The sequence below is a fragment of the Danaus plexippus genome, chromosome 28, assembly GCF_018135715.1.
Source record: "Danaus plexippus chromosome 28, MEX_DaPlex, whole genome shotgun sequence".
In the NCBI taxonomy this organism is placed as follows: domain Eukaryota; kingdom Metazoa; phylum Arthropoda; class Insecta; order Lepidoptera; family Nymphalidae; genus Danaus; species Danaus plexippus.
In genome coordinates, this window is record NC_083556.1 from 934738 (window position 1) to 958802 (window position 24065).

At 33.0% G+C, this 24065-nt stretch overlaps 1 protein-coding gene, 1 long non-coding RNA gene and 2 other non-coding genes across 6 annotated transcripts; 2 read left to right on the forward strand and 2 right to left on the reverse strand.

The window, feature by feature from the left end:
* Positions 1 to 646: 646 nt before the first annotated feature.
* On the reverse strand, positions 647 to 6303 carry LOC133319770 (uncharacterized). The gene is made up of 3 exons (XR_009753277.1): positions 6290 to 6303; positions 1652 to 1712; positions 647 to 690 (listed from the first exon to the last, which is right to left on the reverse strand). It is a non-coding gene; the product is annotated as an uncharacterized LOC133319770 (long non-coding RNA).
* A 330-nt stretch (positions 6304 to 6633) lies between these two features.
* Positions 6634 to 15855, forward strand: LOC116776192 (UBX domain-containing protein 4). 3 transcript variants are annotated; one of them, XR_009753279.1, is made up of 12 exons: positions 6634 to 6867; positions 8945 to 9082; positions 9550 to 9675; positions 10538 to 10780; positions 11679 to 11818; positions 12405 to 12521; positions 12714 to 12809; positions 12899 to 13043; positions 13928 to 14052; positions 14450 to 14606; positions 15051 to 15378; positions 15555 to 15855. XR_009753279.1 is itself a non-coding variant. In XM_061525336.1 (12 exons), the coding sequence occupies exons 1-11, from the start codon at positions 6786 to 6788 to the stop codon at positions 15320 to 15322; spliced, it is 1641 nt and encodes a 546-aa protein (XP_061381320.1). In that variant the 5' UTR covers positions 6634 to 6785; the 3' UTR covers positions 15323 to 15335; positions 15555 to 15855. The 3 variants fall into 3 exon arrangements, 2 of the variants coding, with proteins under 2 accessions (XP_061381320.1, XP_061381321.1); XM_061525336.1 differs by having other exon boundaries at positions 15051 to 15335; XM_061525337.1 differs by having other exon boundaries at positions 6635 to 6867; positions 11679 to 11809; positions 15051 to 15335.
* Positions 15856 to 20145: 4290 nt separating this feature from the next.
* Positions 20146 to 20264, forward strand: LOC116776431 (5S ribosomal RNA). The gene has a single exon (XR_004353931.2). It is a non-coding gene; the product is annotated as a 5S ribosomal RNA (ribosomal RNA).
* A 1399-nt stretch (positions 20265 to 21663) lies between these two features.
* On the reverse strand, positions 21664 to 21782 carry LOC116776427 (5S ribosomal RNA). The gene has a single exon (XR_004353928.1). It is a non-coding gene; the product is annotated as a 5S ribosomal RNA (ribosomal RNA).
* Positions 21783 to 24065: the final 2283 nt, after the last annotated feature.

Genomic DNA, 24065 nt, shown 5'->3' on the forward strand with positions numbered 1-24065 from the left:
AATTAGTATGATAAAGGTGAAGTGTCTTATCTTTTTTCTATAACGATTCCATTAAACTAATGTGATAAATCAGCGACTTACCGAGTCTAGTCTCGTGCTAGACTCAGACTGGTCCAGAATACTAGAGGATTCAGTTCACATAGACCGTAAAACAGAAACAATACATCTTTATAGCTTTTTTTTCTTTGAAAATTGACAGAATTATAATCAAACACACACAAATCTATTCCAAAGTGACATACAAAGAGTAATTATTTAACATTATTACATTATTCATACAATAAATCTTTTTTTGTCTATAATTTAATTCAATAAACCCCATTCTACGTCATTACAGCGCCCCGCGATAAATAAACTTAACTCGATCAACATATTCATAACAACAATAAATGTTACCATTAAATTAAATATTAAAACACCCTGTGGATGAGACGCTCGCTGATGACGTATCGCTGGAGTCTTCCCTCTCGCTCCGCCGTGACGTCACGGTCTGTGTGTTAGAGCGGGACGGGTGTACGTCTGTCGCTCGTCCGTAATGAGACTGGAGCCTCCTCCAATCACACAGTAGAGTTTCCATTGGTCGGTTCTAATAGTGATTGCAGTTTTTTTTTATCGAGCAATTCCGTTTCATTAGCGAGCCGCTCTCCTCACGCTAGTGTTGGCTCGTTATGGTTAATCGACCTTGCGATGCTGGAGTAATAATTATTTATAGCCATGGGAAATCGTTCGGACAAATTACAATATCAAATATTTAATCTCGTGCATTAACTTATCTGATAGAGGTTTTACATAATTGTATAGTTACATGAAAATCTGTTCAGCATTTGGATGACACACAAATAATTCATAGGAACATACCATTAGGATTTATTATAGCCATAATTATTATATAAATTTTTTATTTATCAATTATCTCCTCCTTAATTTCTATTGCATTAGTACGTCAGTTTCATTTAAGAAGCTCTATTTGATTAAAGGAATATTTTCCATATTTGCTTGAAGAGAAAACATGTGAATGGTTTTTAAGCAACACAAGATGTTACACAAAATAAAAATCATATTAATGAACGAATTACATATTACACATATTGATGCCATTAACTACAAATAGTAAAAGTGAGCCTTAAAATCAGTAAATTTTTATCGAAACCAAAAGATTCTTTTAAACTTTAACATTTTCTCATCTGTATATAATAAGGTCCTAGTCTAAGTTTGTTATATATTTTGATTTTGTTACAATTTAAAAAGAGAAAAACAGAGAGCAAACATGAGTCTATATAAAACGATATACATTTAATATTTCCAAAAGATATGCTTAAAATTCCTCAACGTTAAAGAATTTGTTGGGAATACTAATGTGAAAAATCTAAGCAGCTGTTTAAGCGGGAATCTATTACACAGCGATACCAAAACTATTACAGTTAGAGCTGTATAAATATAATTCAAATAAAAAAATACCACAGTTTTTTAAGAAAGATTTTTTTTTTAACATATAAATACTTTATAGTCTAAATAACTCTGTATCTGTCACAAACATTTCTATTAACATTGAATATATTCCCCCACATCCTAAGCTATTATCAATTTGCATTAACAACATCAAAACCTCATCGCGAGATGTCACTAATACGAATCACGAATTCAAACTCACCCTCGTATCGAATCGCGCCGTCATGTCACACCACTAGTGCACTTAACGCGACGTCACAACCCTATTACAACAAAACAACCTTATTGCAACTCAATAAAGCTTAAAATCAAAGAAATTTTAAAACAACAATGGAATAATAATTTCGATGATTCCAAATACAAAATTAACAATACATTCGATAAATATGATTATGAATTCTATTTCTTAAAACATAAGGTTGATTGTATATTTGTTGAATAGTTTGTCTCTTTCAATCGGTCTCGGGTATCATATTCGCGCGTAAGATTTTTGAAAGTGGAACGACTTTTGACATTTCTGACAGCGATCTACAAATACAATGTTAGCGCTTAGGGAGAGATGGATGTTTTTTTTTTTTTTTATGAATTGTTAGGCAAAAATAATGAATTTAAAAATAAAAATACTTTTTAGATAATTAAGCTTCTGGTACAATTTTTTTTTTTTTTTTTTTGTAATTTCTTATTTGTTTTTAAATTGACTTTGTAAGATTCCTAATATTTTGTTTACGCTTAACCCAACAAAAGCTTTAGGCGTTTTAAATTTAGATTAATAATTATACATTATCTGTTGTCACTTCCCAATTACCTCAACTTCTCTGTAGCCGACGATGAAAGCTGTTTATATTTTTAACGCATCGATAATTAAATGTAAGGTGATGAAAACTTAATTCAAAAATAGTCTTATTATTTAAATTCTGTGATTTATTTAATTAGTATAGTACAAAAATACATAAAATAGCGCGAAATTTTTATTTATTACAGTACTAATGGTAGAAACTCGTAACCATATATAAGTGTATTATTCTTATGCCGTATCATTAGACTGCCGTCTTATAATATCATGATGTCGGCTGTATGTGTTGTAATATTTTGTGTCTGTAATATAATTAGCGAGCGGAAGGGGCGTGTCTTCCTGCGACGTTCCGTTTTACTAACCGCGAAAATCCATTAGAGACGAACATCAAATGTATAACATTGTTATATATTATATATAACTTAGGTACAGATACCTACAGGTCAGGGAAATTTGGTTTTAAGTTCTAATAAATTTTAAATTAAGACTCATGATGTACCTACTTATATTTTAATATTAAATAAAATGTTTGAATACAAACAATAGGTTTTATATATATAAAGTACAATCTTAAGTACCGAAAATATCTGGTATAGAAGTTTGAAATCAAATGATATTTTTTTTAATTAAATAATAATAGTATTATGTTGACGACGATACGTAACGTTTGCTCGTCACTACGATTATAGATACGTTACATATAATTAGTACAGAAATACTTTTTCCAATCAGAAACTAGTATATAATATAATCTGTAGAAAACTTTTAACTGATACCTGGTTACCGACAGTTTAACCGTCTGCATAACTATTATACACCGTAGGTACATGAAAATTTGCGAATGACATACAAACAAACTGTCAGTGTAAATAAACTATGGCAAATCATAATGTATTTGTATGTGATCTATATATATTTAAATACATAGATATATAATACTAGTAAATTATTAATTGGTGAATCACGCCAACATATTATAATATGGGACCAAATACTGGTATTTGTCTAGCCAAGTAATTAAATTAATTTACGTACATGAGAAGTAATATATATATTTAATTTCATATATTTTTCATAAAAATTAAGAAATGAATTTACGAACAAGGGAAATAATATACTTTTATTTTTATAAATTTCATATATTTTTTATAAAAATAAAAAAAAAAATAGGCGATTAGGTAATTAATCGTGATGTCAGAACGTGTGGTGTTAGTCTGTTTACGATTCAGTTTTTTGTATGTACACACGTATTAATATTAAATAATTATAAAAGGTAGATTCAAATAAAAAATACATTGACTGATCTAAGCCACACATTATATTTCATTTATACATATATATAAAATCTGTATTATATTAATGTTTTTGTACATGTATAACTATTCGTTGTTTATGTTGCTGTATCGTCGTTATATCCCGGAAGTCACAGCTTCGAATCCCGATCATGTGATTAATTTAATTCAATTTACATTTTAACTAACGAACCCGCGACCTCGAGCCTGAGACAACGTTGATTACCGTCATTCTAACAACCGAACTATAACGTCTCGGGTACTTTTGTGAATTTGAAATTTTTTTTTGTTTAATTAAATATAAAAATTATATTGTCTTATTTATTCTGTTTATAGTGTGACAATTATCTCCCCCCGCTATATCCTATATCGTCTGTGAACCTATAATTTGTTAATAGGATACCGCTGAATGCTTAAGCATTAAATTAGGGGTTCCTTTCTCCCCCAAATATTGTACCCCGCGTTTAAAATTAGGGTGACCGTTTTTTAGTCTCAAAAATCCTTAATATTTTTCTTATATTTCATATATATTTTTATAATAAACAAACAAACATATCTCTATATAGGCAATTGTGGAAATATTTCGCATATATGTTAAAATTAAAGCTTTTTTCCAATCCTAAGCACACATTCACTCGAAACGTCATCAAAACTAGCTCAGCATTAATTAGAATATAACACAAAAAAAACATAAGTATGTATTTTTATATTTATATGTATTGTATTAGGACTTAATATTAAAAATATTTTCGTTTCCTCAGTACAAGTACGAGTTGGTGACTCCACTCTCGACTTGTTACTATGATCGATCGATTACAAACATTCGTATTGAAAGCGCTTTATAATAAGAACTTCAAATTAATTACGGTATACTAATTTGTGTTATTTCGTTGGTAATTTTGTTTACATTACATCGAAATCGATTCAGACATGTTACTTGTAGCTGTGTCATTATAAATAATTTAATAACGATTTGTTGCACCCGCGACTTTATACGTAAAATAGATTTTATTTAATTACTATGTAAGAAAATTAATGTAACTTCTATAATAAGATAAGATAAGACGCAGTCAGTTAAAGACCCGTTATAATTGTTTAAGGGATAATCCTAAACGAATTGATATACCAAACATGTAAATAAACGATCTTTCTTTTTGCTATGGAAACAGATAATACAATATTATTTTTTATATATACCTATATATATGCGTGTACCAAATGACTCAAACTTATATCCAAACGAAAACAAATTACTACCAACACACTGTAATGACGCGAGAATGTAAATGGGAATGCCTTCACGCAATCAATTCACACATCAATGGCTGTTTAAGCTAATTCGGTGCCGGATAACAATTAACGGAACCACTTATGCGTGAAAAAAAAAACAAAAAAAAAGAGAAACGTCATCGGGCTGTCAAGTTGACAGATTAAAATGGGCGGGCTTTGTGACGTCGTTTTGTTGAAGAGAGCGTCGATGCGTTACGTTGGATTTTATTAACGAATTTATATTTAAATACACTGATACATATAAATAATAAAAATCAATATTGTTCGTATTTATTTATGGTTGTGGTTTTCCCTTAAAGTTAATATATATAACCGGAAATGGCAGGGAATCCACTTATCCACATTAGGTGGCCATTGAGAGTTGACGGATGGCGCGTCATTGATACCAGACCCCAGGATGAGGGGAGTCACGACTGACAGAAGTTGAACCGTTGTTATTATTGATATACGTGTAACTAACCATCCCTAAAGACTTAAACAAACTTTATAATAACTTTATTGTATATAATAAAATAAATAAAAATCTTAAATTAGAGCACCCAAGTCATGCCTTGTTACATTTATTGCCTGTAAATAAAAGTTCCCTCAATATTGGTCCGGCCGTTTAAGGAATTAGCAGACACAAACAGATAGAATAAAAAAAAATAAGTTGTCTTGTCACCATACATATTAAAATTTACAAAATAGACATCCGCAATTATATTAATTTCTATAGCTGTATTATTATCAATTTAATATTTTGTTATATACCAACCAATTACACTTAATAATTTAATAAACATTGTTTCTGAACGTAACTTAGATTGTAAAACTAAATCGGCCATATTTAGAATCTGTGGCACAGAGCTCGCATTTCGCGCCTCATTACATTTCCACGACACAAGTTTTCAAAGAGACAGTAAAATGTTGCCGCGGTCATAAAACAAGGCAAGCCGTGCGTGATGTTGTCGGACACACAGACAGACAACAAATTGGTTAATTGCCATTTATTTATAGATAGGATGTACAACAAACATCTCACCGCTGATATATTGATTTAAACGATATTTCTAAAATGTTTAAAATCGATAAAATCATATATGAGACCGTACTAAAATGTTATAGCATTTTTTTTTTATTATATCAACACCAACTAACAGACGTATAGCCAATATTATCTACGCAATCATCATAAGACCTTTAAACACTTAAAAGAGCTTTTCAGTTTATACCAGGATTAAATAATTTTACCATTTGGTGCCTGCTTAGATAAATTTTCTGAAATAAATATTTTTTAATATTGTTATAAACATTAGGTAAAGGTTACAAAGTTTAAAATTGTACTTCCTTTAAATTTTAAATAAAATTGTCTTCGAGGAAAGTTGAATTGGATTGACCTTAAACAAAAATAAAAATACGTAGTCCCAGCAAGACTTACTTAATTTTAATAAAACATTTTGTTACTATTCAACTTATATTTACTTACAGGTTTTTCAAGCGTACTGAGCGTTACGTTTAATAAACTATTCATTACTTTGTTCATATAAATAAATTCAAAATATTAAACCTGTGACGCTATCTGTGGTCAAATAGAGCAAATTACCTAAAATCATTCTGCCATCTAGCGACGCATAGTGTCATTACAAGATCACATGGGGGTCTATAGACAATGTATATATTATTAAAATTTAAGTAATTACTTATTATTTTTCGTTTTAATATTTCGTATGGATAGATATTTTATATATTTTTAAATATATATTTTCGATCTATCATTAAGTAGTAGTGCTATGATCTTTGTCATCCAATTGTCATGTTCGGCAAAAGAAAATAAACACGTCAGTTGTGTCAAAATCTGTTGTGTCATGTCATCTTAATATTTTTGTAGCGGTGCTGGGTTGGAAAAGTGTAAAAAAATATTAAAATAACAGCATAAAGTCATCGATTAAGACGGAAAAAAAATTAAATATAAATCTCTTATAATGCACTGGTACGGAGGCAGTATGGCGGAGGCGGTGACGCTGTCCAAACAGAGGAACGCTATTTTCGTTGTATTTGTAGAAGGTGAGTGTTATTTGAATAATTTATTATATGTTAGTAATAAATACTAACTATATTAACGCTTACTACTCGTGTAGTAATTGTTACGTCATACAGTCGTCATTGTTTGCTAAGTATTTTCCGTGTTCCAATGTTACGTATCTGCTTAGAATTTACCTTAAGCCTATTAACTTTAAGGTCCATCACATCTTTACTTAAATCTGTTAGATCTTACCCTCATCATATAACCAGCCATTCTTCTTGACTCTTTGCTGGTATGTCGTATTGACCAATAATGTTGTATAACATCCTTATAACGACTCTATCTCGGAATCAAAACGATTCTATAATATGCTGAAAATATATTAAAAACAAAATTTTAAAGAACTACCGTAATTGCAGTACAAGTGATGACAAAATAGCTATAATAGGCATCCATTGCACCGGAAAGACCTTGTAAGTTTAAAGAGTGTTGATTGTTGAAATTTAATTTCTAAATTCAAATCTATATATATCAATACATCACTTGAAAGACTGAATCAATAGTAATTAGATGACCTTGAAAATATATTCATTGTCAACCCTAGTACAATAAATACTAATGACATAAATAAATGTAATATTTGGTAATTATATAGGGTGGCAACCAGAAGCTCCAGGAAAAGTACGAAACTTATATATATATATATATATTATAATAAAAATTACATATTAAAACTTACAACCTACATCTAAGACTAGATGATTGCCCTGACTTTAGGATAGCAATGCCATTTCACAGCTTGTGGTATCAGGAATCTTCTGGTTCACACAGCTTGGTGTTTGTTCCGCAGAGTCAGCGTTACATTCTATTTTATGCATACAACGATGTTGCCCCGGCGATGTTCGCTTATTTTATAATATGTACCACATATATAACATGCTTACATATATCTATATAGCTCGCCGCAAACGTACAAGTAATCACACCATTTCTATAAATATAAGTCTTTTAAATCTGTTACAAGTGAGTTATGATTTTAACAGTCGCTGGATGCAATGGAACAAAAATTTAAATGACTTGATACAATCTTATAACTAAATTAAAATTAATTGTTTCCACTATATTGTAGTGATATATTCTGGATGAAATAGAAAAATAAAAATTACATACACATGTAGAATTAATAGTCTTACTAAGTCACATCTCGACCTGCAATTAAAAAATGATTTTCTTAACATATAATTAAAATAACGAGTGTTTAATGCCAACAGAACAATATATATTGAACTCGGTAAATTTTATTCACAACGGAAAAATGAAATATCTTAAGATATTAGAAAAAAATTAAAAGTTCCTTTGAGTATTAAAAGGCAATAAGCAGAACAATTTAGAGTTGGGCCGTTTTTATAGAGTTTCTCATATAAGTGCTATTGATACTAAAGCAATATTTGTTGTATAAAAACAGTGTAGGCTTTGTATGTATCGAGAGATTAAGATTTCTTAACAAAAAATATAATATATATATATGTATAAGAAAGCTATTACTAATTAGAAAATATGTTTATAGTTTTGCCATTGTAAGTAAACAAATGTTTTTGTTGGAGAATATATATATATATATATATAAAAGATTTATCAACAACAGTAGGATCTTTAGTTACTATTAAAATATCATATGCCGGTCATTTTAAAAATTTAACTATTGTATCATATAAGTTGGAGGTTGATATTCATTATAATGTATATATGAACTATCATCACCATCATCAGCGTATCGGTGGCCGCTGCTGAGCAAAGGCCTCTTCTCACACGGAGAAGGTCAGAGCTTTAATCTTCACACTTGCTCAAAACGGATTGGCGATTTCAAATTTATGATTTGTAATTATAAGACCAGGTTTCCTCACGATGTTTTCCTTCACCGTCCGTCAGTGGTGTCTAAACACTCTTAGAAAGTACGTATGACTCGGAAAAGATCACATTGGTACTTGCCAGGTTTCGAACCCGCGCCCTCACGAGTGAGAGGCGGGCGTTGAACCTCCAGGCCACCACAACTTATATGGACTGTCCATATTATTAATTTAAATGATCTTATTATTTATATAACATAATATTTTTCAGATGATAACAATCTATCCAAGGAGCTCCTGTCTACGATAGATGACAGTGCGGTAGTCAAACGTCTTACGGATCAGAACAATTTCTTGGCTGTTAAGTTGAAGAGCGGATCGGAGAATTACACATACTTCGCACAGATCTGTATCCTTTATATTTAACACACACGCGCACACGCGCACACGCGCACACACGCACGCACACACGCACACACGCACACACACACGCACGCACGCACACAATATTTATATCATTAATTTGCATATAACTAATGTCTTGCCACAACTTTGTCTATGATAATTTATATAATATAATGTTGAAGGATTAAATATTTTAAAATTCACGTTAACAAGAAAGAAATATGTAGTATGTTTTTAATAAAATTTGTTAAAGATTATTTCGAATGTGTCTAAACTGAACCCTTATGACGAGTTCGCATCGCCGAACTGGTAACCGAGCGTTTCTAGTTTTTCAATCATAAATCCTACTAAGGTATGTTCATGAAACTGCAAACATTGTATTTAAAGTTCGATCACTCGAACTCATGTTTGATGGATATGAATTATTACGCCTAATCTGAAGTATCAATAGCGTCCTTACCACTCGCGTAGACCAGTTCGTGCCAGTGCCCTCGCTGTTCTTCATCGGCCGTAACGGCACTCCGCTGGAGGTGGTGTGTGCTGGTGTGGAACCACACAACCTGGCTACGAGGATCGACAGGATCCTCAAGGAACACCGTCAGTATACACATAGCTATGGTCTAAATAAATGCCCTAAGATAGTATAATAGCTGGCACGTGACTTGGCGAGAGACTATAGATAAGCTGACTGCGGTGTTTCCGTGTCCGATATGATACTGATGATGATGTGCTTGTACGAGATTGGATGTCAGCTGCCGAGTACACTCGCGAGCAATTAAATTGGACCGTTGTTTTTGTTATTGATAATCCTCTAGAGTGTGCACTTTCTGTTGCACTCACTGCACATGATCAGACTTATCCCCACCACGACAAAACCTTACCAAGATACGTGCCGGCTAATATACTGATGTAACCATTCAGACAAACACGTGATTCGTTTTTGATATCATATCCCGTGATATTCATATATTAAATTTAAATACAAGTTCTTGTCTGCGACTTCGTCCATCTGTAATCCAGGATTGGTCTCAAAGATACAGTATACAGTGTGTTCATAGATCTAGTTGCCAACCAGTTGTCAGCGACGTATGTAGAATTTGTCACGTGACGTCACGTATAATACGATTTACGACGTAGTTTTTCGAGAATACACGTAATTCCTGGATAGATGAGAGACTATTCCTTATTCTTCCATAGAAATCTAACAAGCCGTCTTACTGATTGTATGTTTGTCTGTTACTCGTTCAGGCAATAATTACCAAACTAATTCTGACGAAAGTTTGCTGTAAGACATCATAAGTAACATATACAACCTATTTATATTGAAATTCCATTGATTTCCTAAAAAAATTACAATGTCCGTTTAGACATACACCCTAAAAATGTCGCATATTAAAAAAAAATGTATTAACAACCTAACCTAACCTAACCTAAACCATTTTAAATTTTATTCATCCAGGCAAAGAACAGCCATGCGACCAGGTCGAACCGTCGACTTCATCTAAAAACATTAAAGATGAAACTCTCAGCTTCATCCAATCAGAGGCCACAGCCAGCACCGCACCGCCAGCAGACAAAACCCCACAGACCAGTGACAGTGCACCAGAGACCCCCAACACAGCCTTAGCAACCCCCAACACGACACTCGAAGAACCCAAAACAACCCCGGAACCACCCAAAAGTACAGCTGCAGAGGAATCAGGTATAAAAACATATAATGTCATTCAGGCATTTAAATCAACACAAAGGATTTTGGTATTGAATTAATAAGATATTTAGAAAATAAATGTATTGTACTAACATAATCATTAATACTATGCTGATAATTAAATTTAAAGAGGAATATATACTATGAAAAGCTCATAGACACGGGCAGGACTCGAACCTGTGACCTCCAGGACATTGTTCCAATCACTTACCAACTGAGCTGCTGTGTTGACTCGAGGCTGTGGGTTTATTGCTATAAATTTAATTATCACATCTGTACGGAGGAGCCGGATATTAGGTTTTTAATAGCACCCTATAAACTAACCATGGAGCTATGATAATTAATTTTTCATAAATTTCATCATCATCATCAGCCTATCGGAAGCCCACTGCTGAGCATAGGCCTCTTCTCGCGTGGAGAAGGTTAGAGCATTAATCGCCACGCTTGCTCAAGACGGGTTGGCGATTTCAAACTTATAATTTGATATTATAAGTCCAGGTTTCCTCACGATGTTTTCCTTCACCGCCCGTCAGTGGCGTCTAAATACTGTTAGAAAGTACATATGACTATGAAAAATCACATTGGTACTTGCCAGGTTTCGAACCCGCGCCCTCACGCATGAGAGGCGGGCCTTTAACCTCCAGGCCACCACGACTCATAAATTTATCAAAAGCTTATTTTCAAAACTATCACAAACTTTAATACCAACTGAGCTCCACTACATCCTTTTAACGAGAAACACTATTTTAATTGTTAATGCTGACTCTGTGTCCATATAAATATTAAATCAATTTTATTCTAACAAAGATTTACATATAATAATTTAGAGGCGCCAAAATCCATTTTAGCCTCACAATTGAAGCTCTTAACGTATCTTTTGTCTTTTGTCCAGAATCCGGTCCAGCTGCCAAGATCCAGAAGATGGATAAACCCGAGTCCCCGGAATACGACGTGGTGTGTGTGGGTGACACCTGTGTTAGGAAGCCTCGCGCCGGGGACCCTGAAGCCTCCAGCTCTAATAAGGTTATTAAGGTCTAAAACATTAATAATAAATAGTCCGCCATCTTGGATGTGCCGCCATGTTGGATTTATAATGACGTAACAAACTTAACCATGTATTGTCATGGATAATTAACTTCCAAAATTTCAACTCCATCGTTTGCAGATAAGTTTGATACATATGTCACCTAAACAAATAACATACATACATACATAGCTAGTTAAATATAAGCTTGTAAAAAAAGTGTCTCAATAAAACATGAGCCATTGTAACTTTCGGATTTCTTTGCATGTTTATAATATATGTATATATAAAATATTATTAAAACACTGTATAATTTCAGGTTCAAAAATGAAATTTATTTCCCATAATTTTTTTTTTCCATCTATCGCATGTTGCGTTACAGTCGATAACACCGTCGGCTGGCATAAAGTAACGCTTAGCATTTGTATTCAGACTCATTTCAGAAAGTATTTCTATCAGTGACTTAAGCATATATATATGCATATATATATATTTACATATATATATAAATTCACAATAACACTACATTGAACATTAGGAAGTAAAAACTTAAATACTTGAATATATATTAAATAATCACTGTATTGTTTTCAGCCGGAACCGAACCCTGTCCCGGCTCAGGAGAGCTCCAACAGCGCTGACGACAAGTTGGAGAAGGCTAAGGAACTGATAGAAATAAGACGGAGAGAGAAGGCGGCCAAGGAAAAAGAGGTAGGGACGGGGAAGACACTTGCTATGACACACATATAGGATATGTACTAGCTAAGATTACTCTATATAAACATTAAGTGATAGCTCTTATAATATTAATAGGACTCAAACAGCAAATATATATATATATATATATATATTTTTAATATATGTCTATCATACAAATGTAGATATAATATATAATATGCACAGTTGGAGAAGCAAAAGGAGTTGGAGCGTCGGTCGGTGGGTCAGGGAGTGTCGGAGCTGAAGAGATGGCAGGCGGAACAGGAAATGAAGCAGATACAGGTCGCTATATATGTATATACATGTACTGCTCATACAGCTAATCAATAACAAATATTATATATGCAGAATAAAAAATATTTTCTGATCAGGAGGAGAGGAAGAGAGAGAAAATGGAGAATGACTTAGCGAGACAACGGATACTGGAACAGATAGCACAGGACCGAGCGGAGAGGAGGGCCAGGGAGATAGTCACCACACAGAATGTGGTGCAGACCCCACCCCCACCACCAGCCAGTTAGATATACACATATATATTAGAGTGTCCGTTTGTAATTTTGTAATAACCGCTTTTCACTACACGCATATGAATATCTATATACACACTGGCTGTTACCCGCGACTCCGTCTGCATAAGAAAAATAATAAGAAACTATGACAAAACTTTAAAGCCCCGTATGCGCCCTGCCTCCCTAAGTTACTTTTTATTACATCAGCTACCGGCCAATAAGTTTCGTTAAACGCGGTTCAGCCGTTTTAGATATTAGCCGAAACAAACGTACACTCGTATTGTGTTTACATATATATAAAAATAGGGGTTGGTGATAAAAAAAAAATTTAGGGTTGTATGTATTTTTTGATGGCACATTATAAAAAAATAAAAACAAAAAATTTCGTTCAAAAATTTAAAAAAAAGTTTAAGGGTGAACAACCCTTATCACTAAGGGGTATGAGAAATAGATGTTGGCCGATCCTCAGACCTACTCAATATGCTCACATAATTTCATGAGAATCGGTCAAGCCGTTTCTGAGGAGGACGGGAACTAACATTGTGACTCGAGAATTTTATATATACATACATATAAATAAAATTTTTTTACAATTCCGATCTGTTTGTTCTGTTTGATCTCTGAAATAGCTGGACCTATTTTGATGGTACTTTCATTGGCAGGTAGCTGATAGAAATATGTATGTGATTTTATCGCGCGTGTTTGCGTAAAAATAGGGTAGTTACAGAAATACAAGGCCATGGAACATTCTAATGACCTGGATACTGTTATTGCACACTAAATATCAAGAATGTTTTTAATTTTTATAAGCAATAATATATACTTTTTAATTTACTTCCTGTGTGGGGATATCTTTTTCCTATACATATATATGTTTTTTCTCCTCTCCAGCATCAGGCGACACCTTCAGTGCTCGAGTGCAGTTCAAGTTACCGGATGGTACCACCCACGTGACCACCTTCCCCGCCAGAGCGACCGTGCGTGACGTCACCACGTACGTCACCCAACAACTACAGGTATGTCTGTCTGTCTGTTCCGATCTCGTTTCTGTGAAATTATAAATGTATAGTAGCACGTATTTAAGCGAGGTTTTGTCGTGGTGGGGATAAGTCTGATCATGTGCAGTGAGTGCAACAGAAAGTGCACACTCTAGATGATTATCAATAACAAAAACAACGGTCCAATTTAAGTGCTCGCGAGTGTACTCGGCAGCTGACATCCAACCTCGTACAAGAACATCATCATCAGTATCATATCTGACACGGGAACACCGCAGTCAGCTTATCCATAGTCTCTCGCCAAGTCACGTGCCAGCTGTTATACCAATTAACATTATATTTAAATATATTTTGCATACTATATCTTGTATAATCTGTATGGAATCTTATTTTATATTCTGTCACACATCCCCAGCCGGAGGGTCTGTTCTCACTGTGGACGGCGTTCCCTCGTCGTGAGCTATCGTCACCGGCCAGCACACTCCTGGAGCTACAGCTGGCGCCCTCTGCAGCTCTGCTGGTGTTGCCCCAGAGGTCGGGACTCCAACCGACTATAAGACCTGGACCGTTCGGTACGACGACTTATACTATACAGACACAATATAGTATAATTTGCTGTCTAATATCAATACTATATAAACAGTGCAATTTCAACCGATTACCACGAGTTCGCTCCGTCAAACTAAATACGTACAGTTAACAGTATTTCATTAACAAGTCTTTTATGAATGATTTTTTTGACGCTCTATGTGTAGAGTGAAATGCACCCTTGTACTAAGAGTATTTTTGTTTTTATGTAGGATATTTCGTTTTATGTAGCACAGATAATATAAAACGGTTATAATTTATATACGTAGTTTATTTTTATACTGTTTGTTTTCTCATGTTTTAGATTATTTTTTTTAAATTTTATATAGATTTTACATGTTTTATACTGATACACCACAATTATCTATTCCTTTCTTTATTTATTTCTTTTTCTAATTAAAAAATAAAAATAACGTTCTATATTCCAGCGTTCCTGACTACTCTCTTCACAACGCTCTTCCTAAACCCGACATACAATATATTTTACTGGATACGAGACCGCTTCTTCCCAGTGTTATCTAGACCGAGCGCCCCAGACCAGCCTAGACCGGAGCCGGCCAGACCGGAGCCGTCTAGACCGGAACAGTCTAGACCGAGGAGCGGTCTGCGGCGACGAGGGAACGTTCACAGGCTGGCCAGTGACGGGAGCAATGATGATGATAATAACACCTGGAATGGAAACTCAACGCAGCAGATGTAGAGGCGAGGGGGGAGTACGACACTATTATACTTACAAGTGCTTACAAGTGTCCGTTTGTTAGTACTAATCTCAACAACTACTACATGCCAGTGTGCCCGCTAACATATTCTTGGCTCACACACTTTGTTTCTCCTACCTCAAAAAAATTAATTAACATTGGAACTAAACTCGCCTCAAAACAATCGTCTCACATACAGCATTAACAGAAATATTAACTCTTGTTTTGTTTCAGGTTCAATAAAGGAATGGACCTGTTATATGCGCTTCAACTCATTGCTGATGTATTAAATAATAGGATATTCCATACAAATGTAGAAACTGAATCCTATATATATAAATATATATATATACACTGTATAAATAAAATATTGTTATCTTAGATATTAATTATCACAAATAAATTTACACACACACAGTGTTATATTATTGCTTGGACAAAAAAAGCCTAAATTACCGAGTTACATTAAAGCTTTGTGATTTTGTTATGAGTGTTAGAACCGATATCATATTAAATTATTTCATGTCAAAATAAATTTATTTGTTTATGTATATCACAATTCCTATTTCCATAGATTTTCCTATTTTTTTCCTTGTGTTGCATCATTATTTGTTCATTCACAATAAAATATGATAATCATTTTTTTTTTATTAAATATTGTTATTCTATTGTGTATGTTTGTGTGTTATGTGTGCGTAGAGAATTTTTGTCTCAAAGAAACTACTTTTTCCGTACCATCCCTTTGAAAAATTATCTTGAGTAATTTCAAGGATAGAGAGTCCCACCTTATGCTTCTGCTATTTAACACTGTAGACTTTGTTACAAATGAACTGAGTATGTCCTGCTATCATGTGCATTCCTAGGCAGGCGGTGTGTGTGTGTGTGGTAAAGAAAATTTCTGCATTTTGATGAAATCCGTGCAATACACATAGAATGTTGTAGTTACAAACAGAATACGGGAATTATCAAATGTTCCCAAAGACTTTCTCATTGCCTCGTTACCTCTGCCTAGTTACGCAGGGACTAGTTACAGCACTTCCCTTAGAAGACTGCTTTTTTGTTGGATAACCTGATCTTTGCCACCTTTTTCTTGGCAACAGTAACCATAGCCATATATCACTAACCGACTATCTTCATGATTGGTAACTCTTGGACTCATTCCATATGTTTTGTCTCATCTTTTAATCACTTCTCAGTCAATCTTCGTCGGCTGAAATGATATATTCAGTTTTGTTCTGATTGTGGACTTTTTTATTTCTGTTTTTTCATGTCTGTTTATTATTTCTGGTCAAACCTACTCAGACGGACACCGCATATAATATACATTTACTTCTATTTTATTTACACTTCTGTGAATTTCGACTTTAATTCCCTTATAGTTTTTTTAGGCAAACGAGCAGACAGCTTACTTGGAGGGCAGTAGCCTCCGTCGCCCACGGACATCCGCAACATCTCTGTTGCGGATGCGTTGCCAACCTTGGTTTTTTTGGAAAAAGTGTGGGGCGGGAAAAAGGAAATTACAGGGAAAGGGCAACCGTCTCTCTCACTCATCGGATGAAACGCAGCCATTAAAGGCTACTTCGCGCCGATCTTCTGTCAGAGGTTTGTACTTCCCCGGTCGAGCCAGCCCATGTTCGATCTGTAGTTACATGACTACAGCTAGGCTCTACCGCCTATAAAAGTAGTTGATAATATTAATCAATAACTAACGAGGCTTTCATTCTCTCTCGCGACCTCTTATCAGCGACAGTTGCTTTCCTACTTCATACCTTGATTACTGAATACTGAGTCACCTATCACTCCAGTCGTACTTATCACATCATTTCATTTGTGTTTCCGGGAGATGTTTTGTTAAACGTTCAGTTATCCACTAAAGAGGTTTCTCTTGATACCGACACAACCTCTACCAGAGTTGTGTGTGCCTATTAACATGTCCTAGTCTCGCGCGATCGGCAAAGAAGCACTCCGCTGAACAAGTATAAATCAAATTAGGAAACACAATGAAACTATTATCGGCACGAACTGGAATTCCATGAATTTTATATTTTGCATTATAAATATCAGCTCGATATTGAATCATATGGAGTGCGCTTCACAGCCGCCAGAGGTTCCAGGAAAACTACGAAACTAACTTGTATCTACGAGTTTAGTAACGAACTCGCTGAGAATATGTTCGTCGTAGATTTGTACGCGGTGGAAGTGGGAGCGAGAGGTATAACAGCCAAATCCCTTTACAACCTGCTAAAAGACTTGGAACTGTCCAGAACTGATATCAGTTCATTCTTGGAACGTACTTTGATGGCAGCCCTAGTAGTTTCGTTCCAAATTTGGTTAGGTAGAGAGAGGAGCTGAGACAGTGGAGGTGAGCGTTTAACGCGCGTTAGATAGGGGCCCTTAAACCTACACCTGGGTCGCAAGTCCCAGGCACTGATGAAGCTCCTCTCCCTGCAATGCGATGGACTCGGCACCCGAACGGTGATTCCATAGAATGAGAAGTTCCGTCTCTATCTAATCCAAGACTTCATGACTGCTCCGACGTTATCTATGCAACCATGTTCATTTAATTTGTAATATGTTGATTGTTGACAGCACGTAACATTTGCTTAAGTGTTTCTTTGTCGTTATTTATTCATCTATCTAACCCAACAGTGTTTTCAAAAACATTATACAATTTAACTAAATAACGGTAAAACTTATACATCATACAGGATTACAGGTCACTTGCGGGCCCTGTGGCTTAGCAGAAGAGCGGCGCGTGGGGTTTTAGTGGTAGTGCGTCATTTTCAGGACGAGAGTCCTACATAACGCCTCTTGTTTTCTTCTTCCCCGAGCAAGAGAGTATGCATTAAGCATTTCCCCACAAAAAAAAGGGTTACAGGTCACTAATAACAATATGATCAGTATTGTTATGAACTAATTAGTCACTTGAACTAAAAGAAATCGCTAGTAATTATAAAGAAAATGAACAACATGCAACCGATGACAGACATTACATCACTCCAATTATCACAATAGAGACATCGTGATATTGATTATAGAAGTACGGTTTCGTTCGCGTGTTACCAAAACTCATTCGACCAGGGACTTCCTCGTGATCACTTTCACCGGCACTAATAATAAGCAACTCTTAACCGTTAATTATATGAATCGGTTTGCGGTTAAATAATATTTTCTAAAATAACTAAGATCTTTTTGGTTTTGTTTTTATGTCATAATGACAAATCCAATTGCCAAATTTCCCGCTTATTTTTTTTTTATAATGTTGATTTTGTAAATGGCGTACATTAAAGATGCTTGGGTACAAACTTGTAAAATAAAATCGTAATAAACAATATGTAATATGTATGTAAATGTTATGTTTGATTCATATTTAAATCTGAATACAGCACAAATAATAACATAACATCACATAGGAAAATGTACGTGAAATATTTTAGTTGAAGTGACCTTCGAATTAATTACCAAAAAATATATTTTGTGAAATCAACATTATTATTTTTCTAATTACTTAACTTTTGCTAAATTGGTGTCTTTGAAGACATCGCTATCCTTTATAAAGGTATTCATTTCAAACTTTTGTTAAGATGATTAAAAAAAAACTTCAAGTTTGGCGATGCCAATACTTAGAACGAATACAGTAATTAAATAAGTTATTGTATCGCAAACTACACACTGACAGTTTAACGTATCTATTGAAATACCACCGTAATAATATCAAACGGATATATTAATGAATCATAAAATTCTAACCGTACATAATTATATAAATATTTCTAGTGTAACTGTAAAATCGAAACGTCAAAATGGCCGCAACGGTAAAATGTTTGATTACAATAAATATAAATAATTCGATAGAAACGAATGTTGATATTGTTCAAGAGAAATTCTTCACGGTATTAGTGAGTTATAATTTAATAAAAGCGTGACTGATTTGATAATACTTAAAGTGAAATAAAAAATTACGTCCAATAAATAATTAAACAAATGACAGATACTTTGACAGTTGTGTTTATTTAAGAATCTCGTAATTATATAACGAAATTAAGATCAAACTTCGAGAAGAAAACAGATCTGTCGTGTAGTATGGAGATATTGTATTACTTTTATTGTACAGTTAATCTTGAAAGTGGTTATTAACAAAATTTTCGTGAAATCTTCATAACGTGAATTGTGACATTTAATACGCGAATGCTTGGATGAAAAACTAGACAGAGAGAAATTAAGAGTACAGTTTTGAGGGTTCCTTATCAGTCATTTGTAGCTACTAAGACGCTGCAGTCCGTGCGTCACCAGACTGTATATCGAGAACCCAGATAGTTAAGACATCCGGGATATTCATTGATGGAGTATATCTGATGCTTCTATAAAACAAGTAATAATTTAAACATAATTTATTATCTTTTTACTAGGCCGATTTTTATCATCTCAATATCATATTACAGTGAAACTTGCGTTATTGTGTAGAATATAACGATGAAACTAATTTTAACTTATCAAGGTTACAACAGATGAAGACCTGAAAGTTTAGTTATCGAAATACTGAGAGCGTTTGTTAAAATATAATAAACAAGTGACTTTAAGATATCTTAGCAATGTTATATAATCTGAAATTATTTAAAACATAAATAATTGTCGAAACAAATAGTGTATATATAAACATTAAATTATTTTGCTATAATCATGTTCCAAGTCTATAGTCGGTTAAAAATTTACTAAAAAAACCTGTATAAGACAAGATTGAAAACATTGTAATTAATGTCAATAAGACTTGCGAGTTATTTTGGTAAAGATTAAGAAAATAATATTAAATTTTGATCAGTCAGTCGCCAACGTCCATACCACGTTGAAAACACCGGTTCTCGTCCGATCACCGAAGTTAAGCAACGTCGGGCGCGGTCAGTACTTGGATGGGTGACCGCCTGGGAACACCGCGTGATGTTGGCTTTTTCTATTTTGTTATAATTTGAAATTATTATTATTAAATTTCCTGACTTTTTTTTCATACAAGATTTCATTTATTAACTTCGAAAGTGCGTACATATTAAAAATTTCATCACTTTTTTTTTTTTTTACAAAACAAAAAATCTTAATATTCGTATTCGCTTATGTCATTGGTGATATAATAATCATCTAGTAGATTTTAAATCATCAAAAAAAACCGCATTGATATCGGTGGAACATATGAGAGCTAAGATGCCACAGACAGACAGCTACGTGAAACACAACACCACTCCTCTTACGTCCATCACCGTGTCGTTAATCATCGATGCATAAAATAATTTTTTTTTCCAAAACCTAAAAAATTTAAACAATCAATAAACTTTACAATAAAATGGTATGTGTTACACATATATAATAAAAATTATTTCACTACAAAGTGTTGAGGTAGTCTCAGACTTGATTTTAAATGTTCACTGTTACTTTTTGTTATGTCTTACAAAATGGCTGAAGCCAGTATTTATAATTTTCAAATAAAAATTTATATCCAAATGTTGCCATCACGAAATTAACATAAGTTCAGTATTGTAATTAATTATAACTAATTACAAAAATTGGTTTCAACATATTTAATACCTATTTTTAATTTGCTATAAAACTTAAATTTAGTATCAAATTCCCACAATTTATCCCGGCAATATTAATTTATAATTAATTATTATTAATCAGCCAAAAATACTTTAAGAATTATAATATATTATAATTTATAATTAATAACAAAAAGTTCAGTGTTATATTCATTGCTTGTCCGTCTCCCACATGACATGCGTTTCTTCTGTTACATCAAGTCTGCATCTAGTTAAAGTAATTCAATCGTATCAAATTAATATTTTTTATATTATTATTATGGGTGTTTATTTTGTTTTTAATTCTTGAATTTAATTTTTAAATTAAACTCTTAGGAAACAATGCCGAAGTATGTTTAACAAAAAATGTGAACGACATTTCTGAACTCGTATTCGTGACGTCAGTCAATGTCAAATTTCTCTTTTAAACTATCACTATAATAATTAGTTAGATTTATTTTTTGAACAGCTGCTAGCCGGCGGCGTTGCTCGTGAAATTGCTGCATTAAATGAAATTCTTTTCACTGTTAATTAGTCTTTAGAGTTTTTTCTCATTGTATCTAAAAATCGGTCGCGTGTGTAGTGGAGAAAGGTATCCGGTAATAGAGCGAGGACTGATTGTATTTATATCAGATAGTATTTTAAGAAAAAAAATAATGACTCAAGTTACAGACGATAGCATAATATAAACTTTCGAAGTTAATAAATAAAATCTTGTATGAAAAAAAAAGTCAGAAAATTTAATAATAATAATTTCAAATTATAACAAAATAGTAAAAAGCCAACATCACGCGGTGTTCCCAGGCGGTCACCCATCCAAGTACTGACCGCGCCCGACGTTGCTTAACTTCGGTGATCGGACGAGAACCGGTGTATTCAACGTGGTATGGACGTTGGCGACTGACTGATCAAAATTTAATATTATTTTCTTAATCTTTACCAAAATAACTCACAAGTTTTATTCACATTAATAACAATGTTTTCAATCTTGTCTTATACAGGTTTTTTTAGTAAATTTTTAACCGACTATAGACTTGGAACACAATACCAGGATTATAATTTAATATTCATATCTCTATACTTTCTATTTTGGTAATACACCGTATATTGAAATTATTCACCTAGTATTAGATTAAACTTATACTGTCATGAAATATTAATTTGTATTATAATTTATTTAGTATGGAAGTTAAGAAATACAAATATTAAAGTTCTCTGAATTGTCTATGTGTTATTAAAATATTTAGATTAGACAAATAAATTAAAACATATAATATCAAAGGGTATATGTGTCACTTCAGTCAATATATAGAAAACCACTTATGACTAGAAATTTACTCTTCACATAACACAAGTCTGAACCAGCACGAAAATTTGTATCGTTTCAGTTTTTCCGTGATCTGGTGACGCTGTCAAAGTCAATAAGGCGGACAGTAGACAAGTGGAACAAAAAACTATTTCTCATTTATATTATTATGTATATATATAATCAAAAACATTGTTTCCTTATTTATCAGTTATGTAAATTTAATATTCTCCATTAAATGCATTTAATGTAAAAAAAATTGTATTTAAAAATATTCAATATTAATTTACTTGTAGTTATTGCAATTTTATTTCGATCATTACCAATATTTTCATCTCCTGTTTCCAAAGAAAACTAAACCTCAGTTCTAAAACCAAATTATTTATTATGCATTGAATTTGCACGATATTCAAAACAAAGATCCGTCTAAAGATATATCGAAAGACGTTTATTGTCTCTGTACCTAGTTAACACGTGAATATTTTTTTTTAAGTTTCATAAATATTTTAAGACATGAACTATTTATCTTATTGGTTGTTACATAACTAAATAGCTGTTTCTTTTCTTACGACGTAATTATTGACTGATGACTAGTGAATATCAGCTGAATGTCGTATTTTAAAAGTGTAGGAGTTGAACTTATAATTTATATATTATATTTATATATATATAATTAAATTTTGATTATAATATTTGTATAAGTGAAACTTATATATACGACTACATGTGTTCTCTGATGTCAGTATTGATGTGGTCACTCGTCTCGTGTGGAGTGAGGAGTGCTGGTTCACAGCCAGGAGTTCGGTCCGAGGAGTCAGCAGTGACACTCCTTATATTATACATACAACGATGACACCCGCCGATGTTCGATAACATTATATAAATGTTTCAGAAACGTAACGAGAAATTTCCGAATAAGTTGACGCGATTACAATTATAGAAAAAACACAACAAGATATTATTGTCTTATCAACATTAATTATTCTTAATATATTATATTAAGAGAATTAAAAACAAATTGTGATTTTTACAGTTAAGACGTGAAGGTCGTAGCTTCTCTGTAATAGTATGGACACGATAAAGTAATTGCTGCTTGAATGGTGTTAAAACTTATAGTATAGTATTTTCGTATTAACAACATAAGGAAGTGTACACACTGTCACACTGCTTGTATAATTTAACTTTATTCCTGTATGGTTATAATAAGCGTAACGGTTTGCGAGTATTTATATTATTTGGGATACATATATGTTATCTATGTATTTCTATATTTATATATTATAAGTTGTCGTTATTATTACTTCTTTATTTTAGATACAAACCTTACATTAGATTGATTTATCTGTCTTAGGAGTCGAACTTGTAAGCGGCCTAAGTTTTATTGTATATTTACCTAGATATCGTATCCTCACTCGTCCTTGGGAACGTCTCGATTTTTTTAATTCACCACCGAAGATATGAACTTAGCTTTAAAAGTTAAAAACTGCAATCGCTCCGTATTTGGTAATGATGCATATGTTCTCAGCATACTGATATGAAGTCCTACATTTATAGTTAAAGTGATTAAATAAAAATGTTAAATTCTTTAGTCGTCTTTATCTTAATAGTTTGGAATGACCTTCATTACTTCAAGAGGATCTAGAAAGCCGATGTCTTCAAGGCTACTTGTAGGTACAAGGACATATATATAATTTATTAGGTAAAAAAAATCATATTATACACGTTCTATACAATATGTAAACGTAAGTGAAATATAGATTTAAACAGACTTATTATGTAAATGAGTATAATAAATTTTACACGAAAAACTTTTAATTTACAAACTATTTATTAAACAAATTGTAATTAAACTTCAAACACAACATTACTTATTAA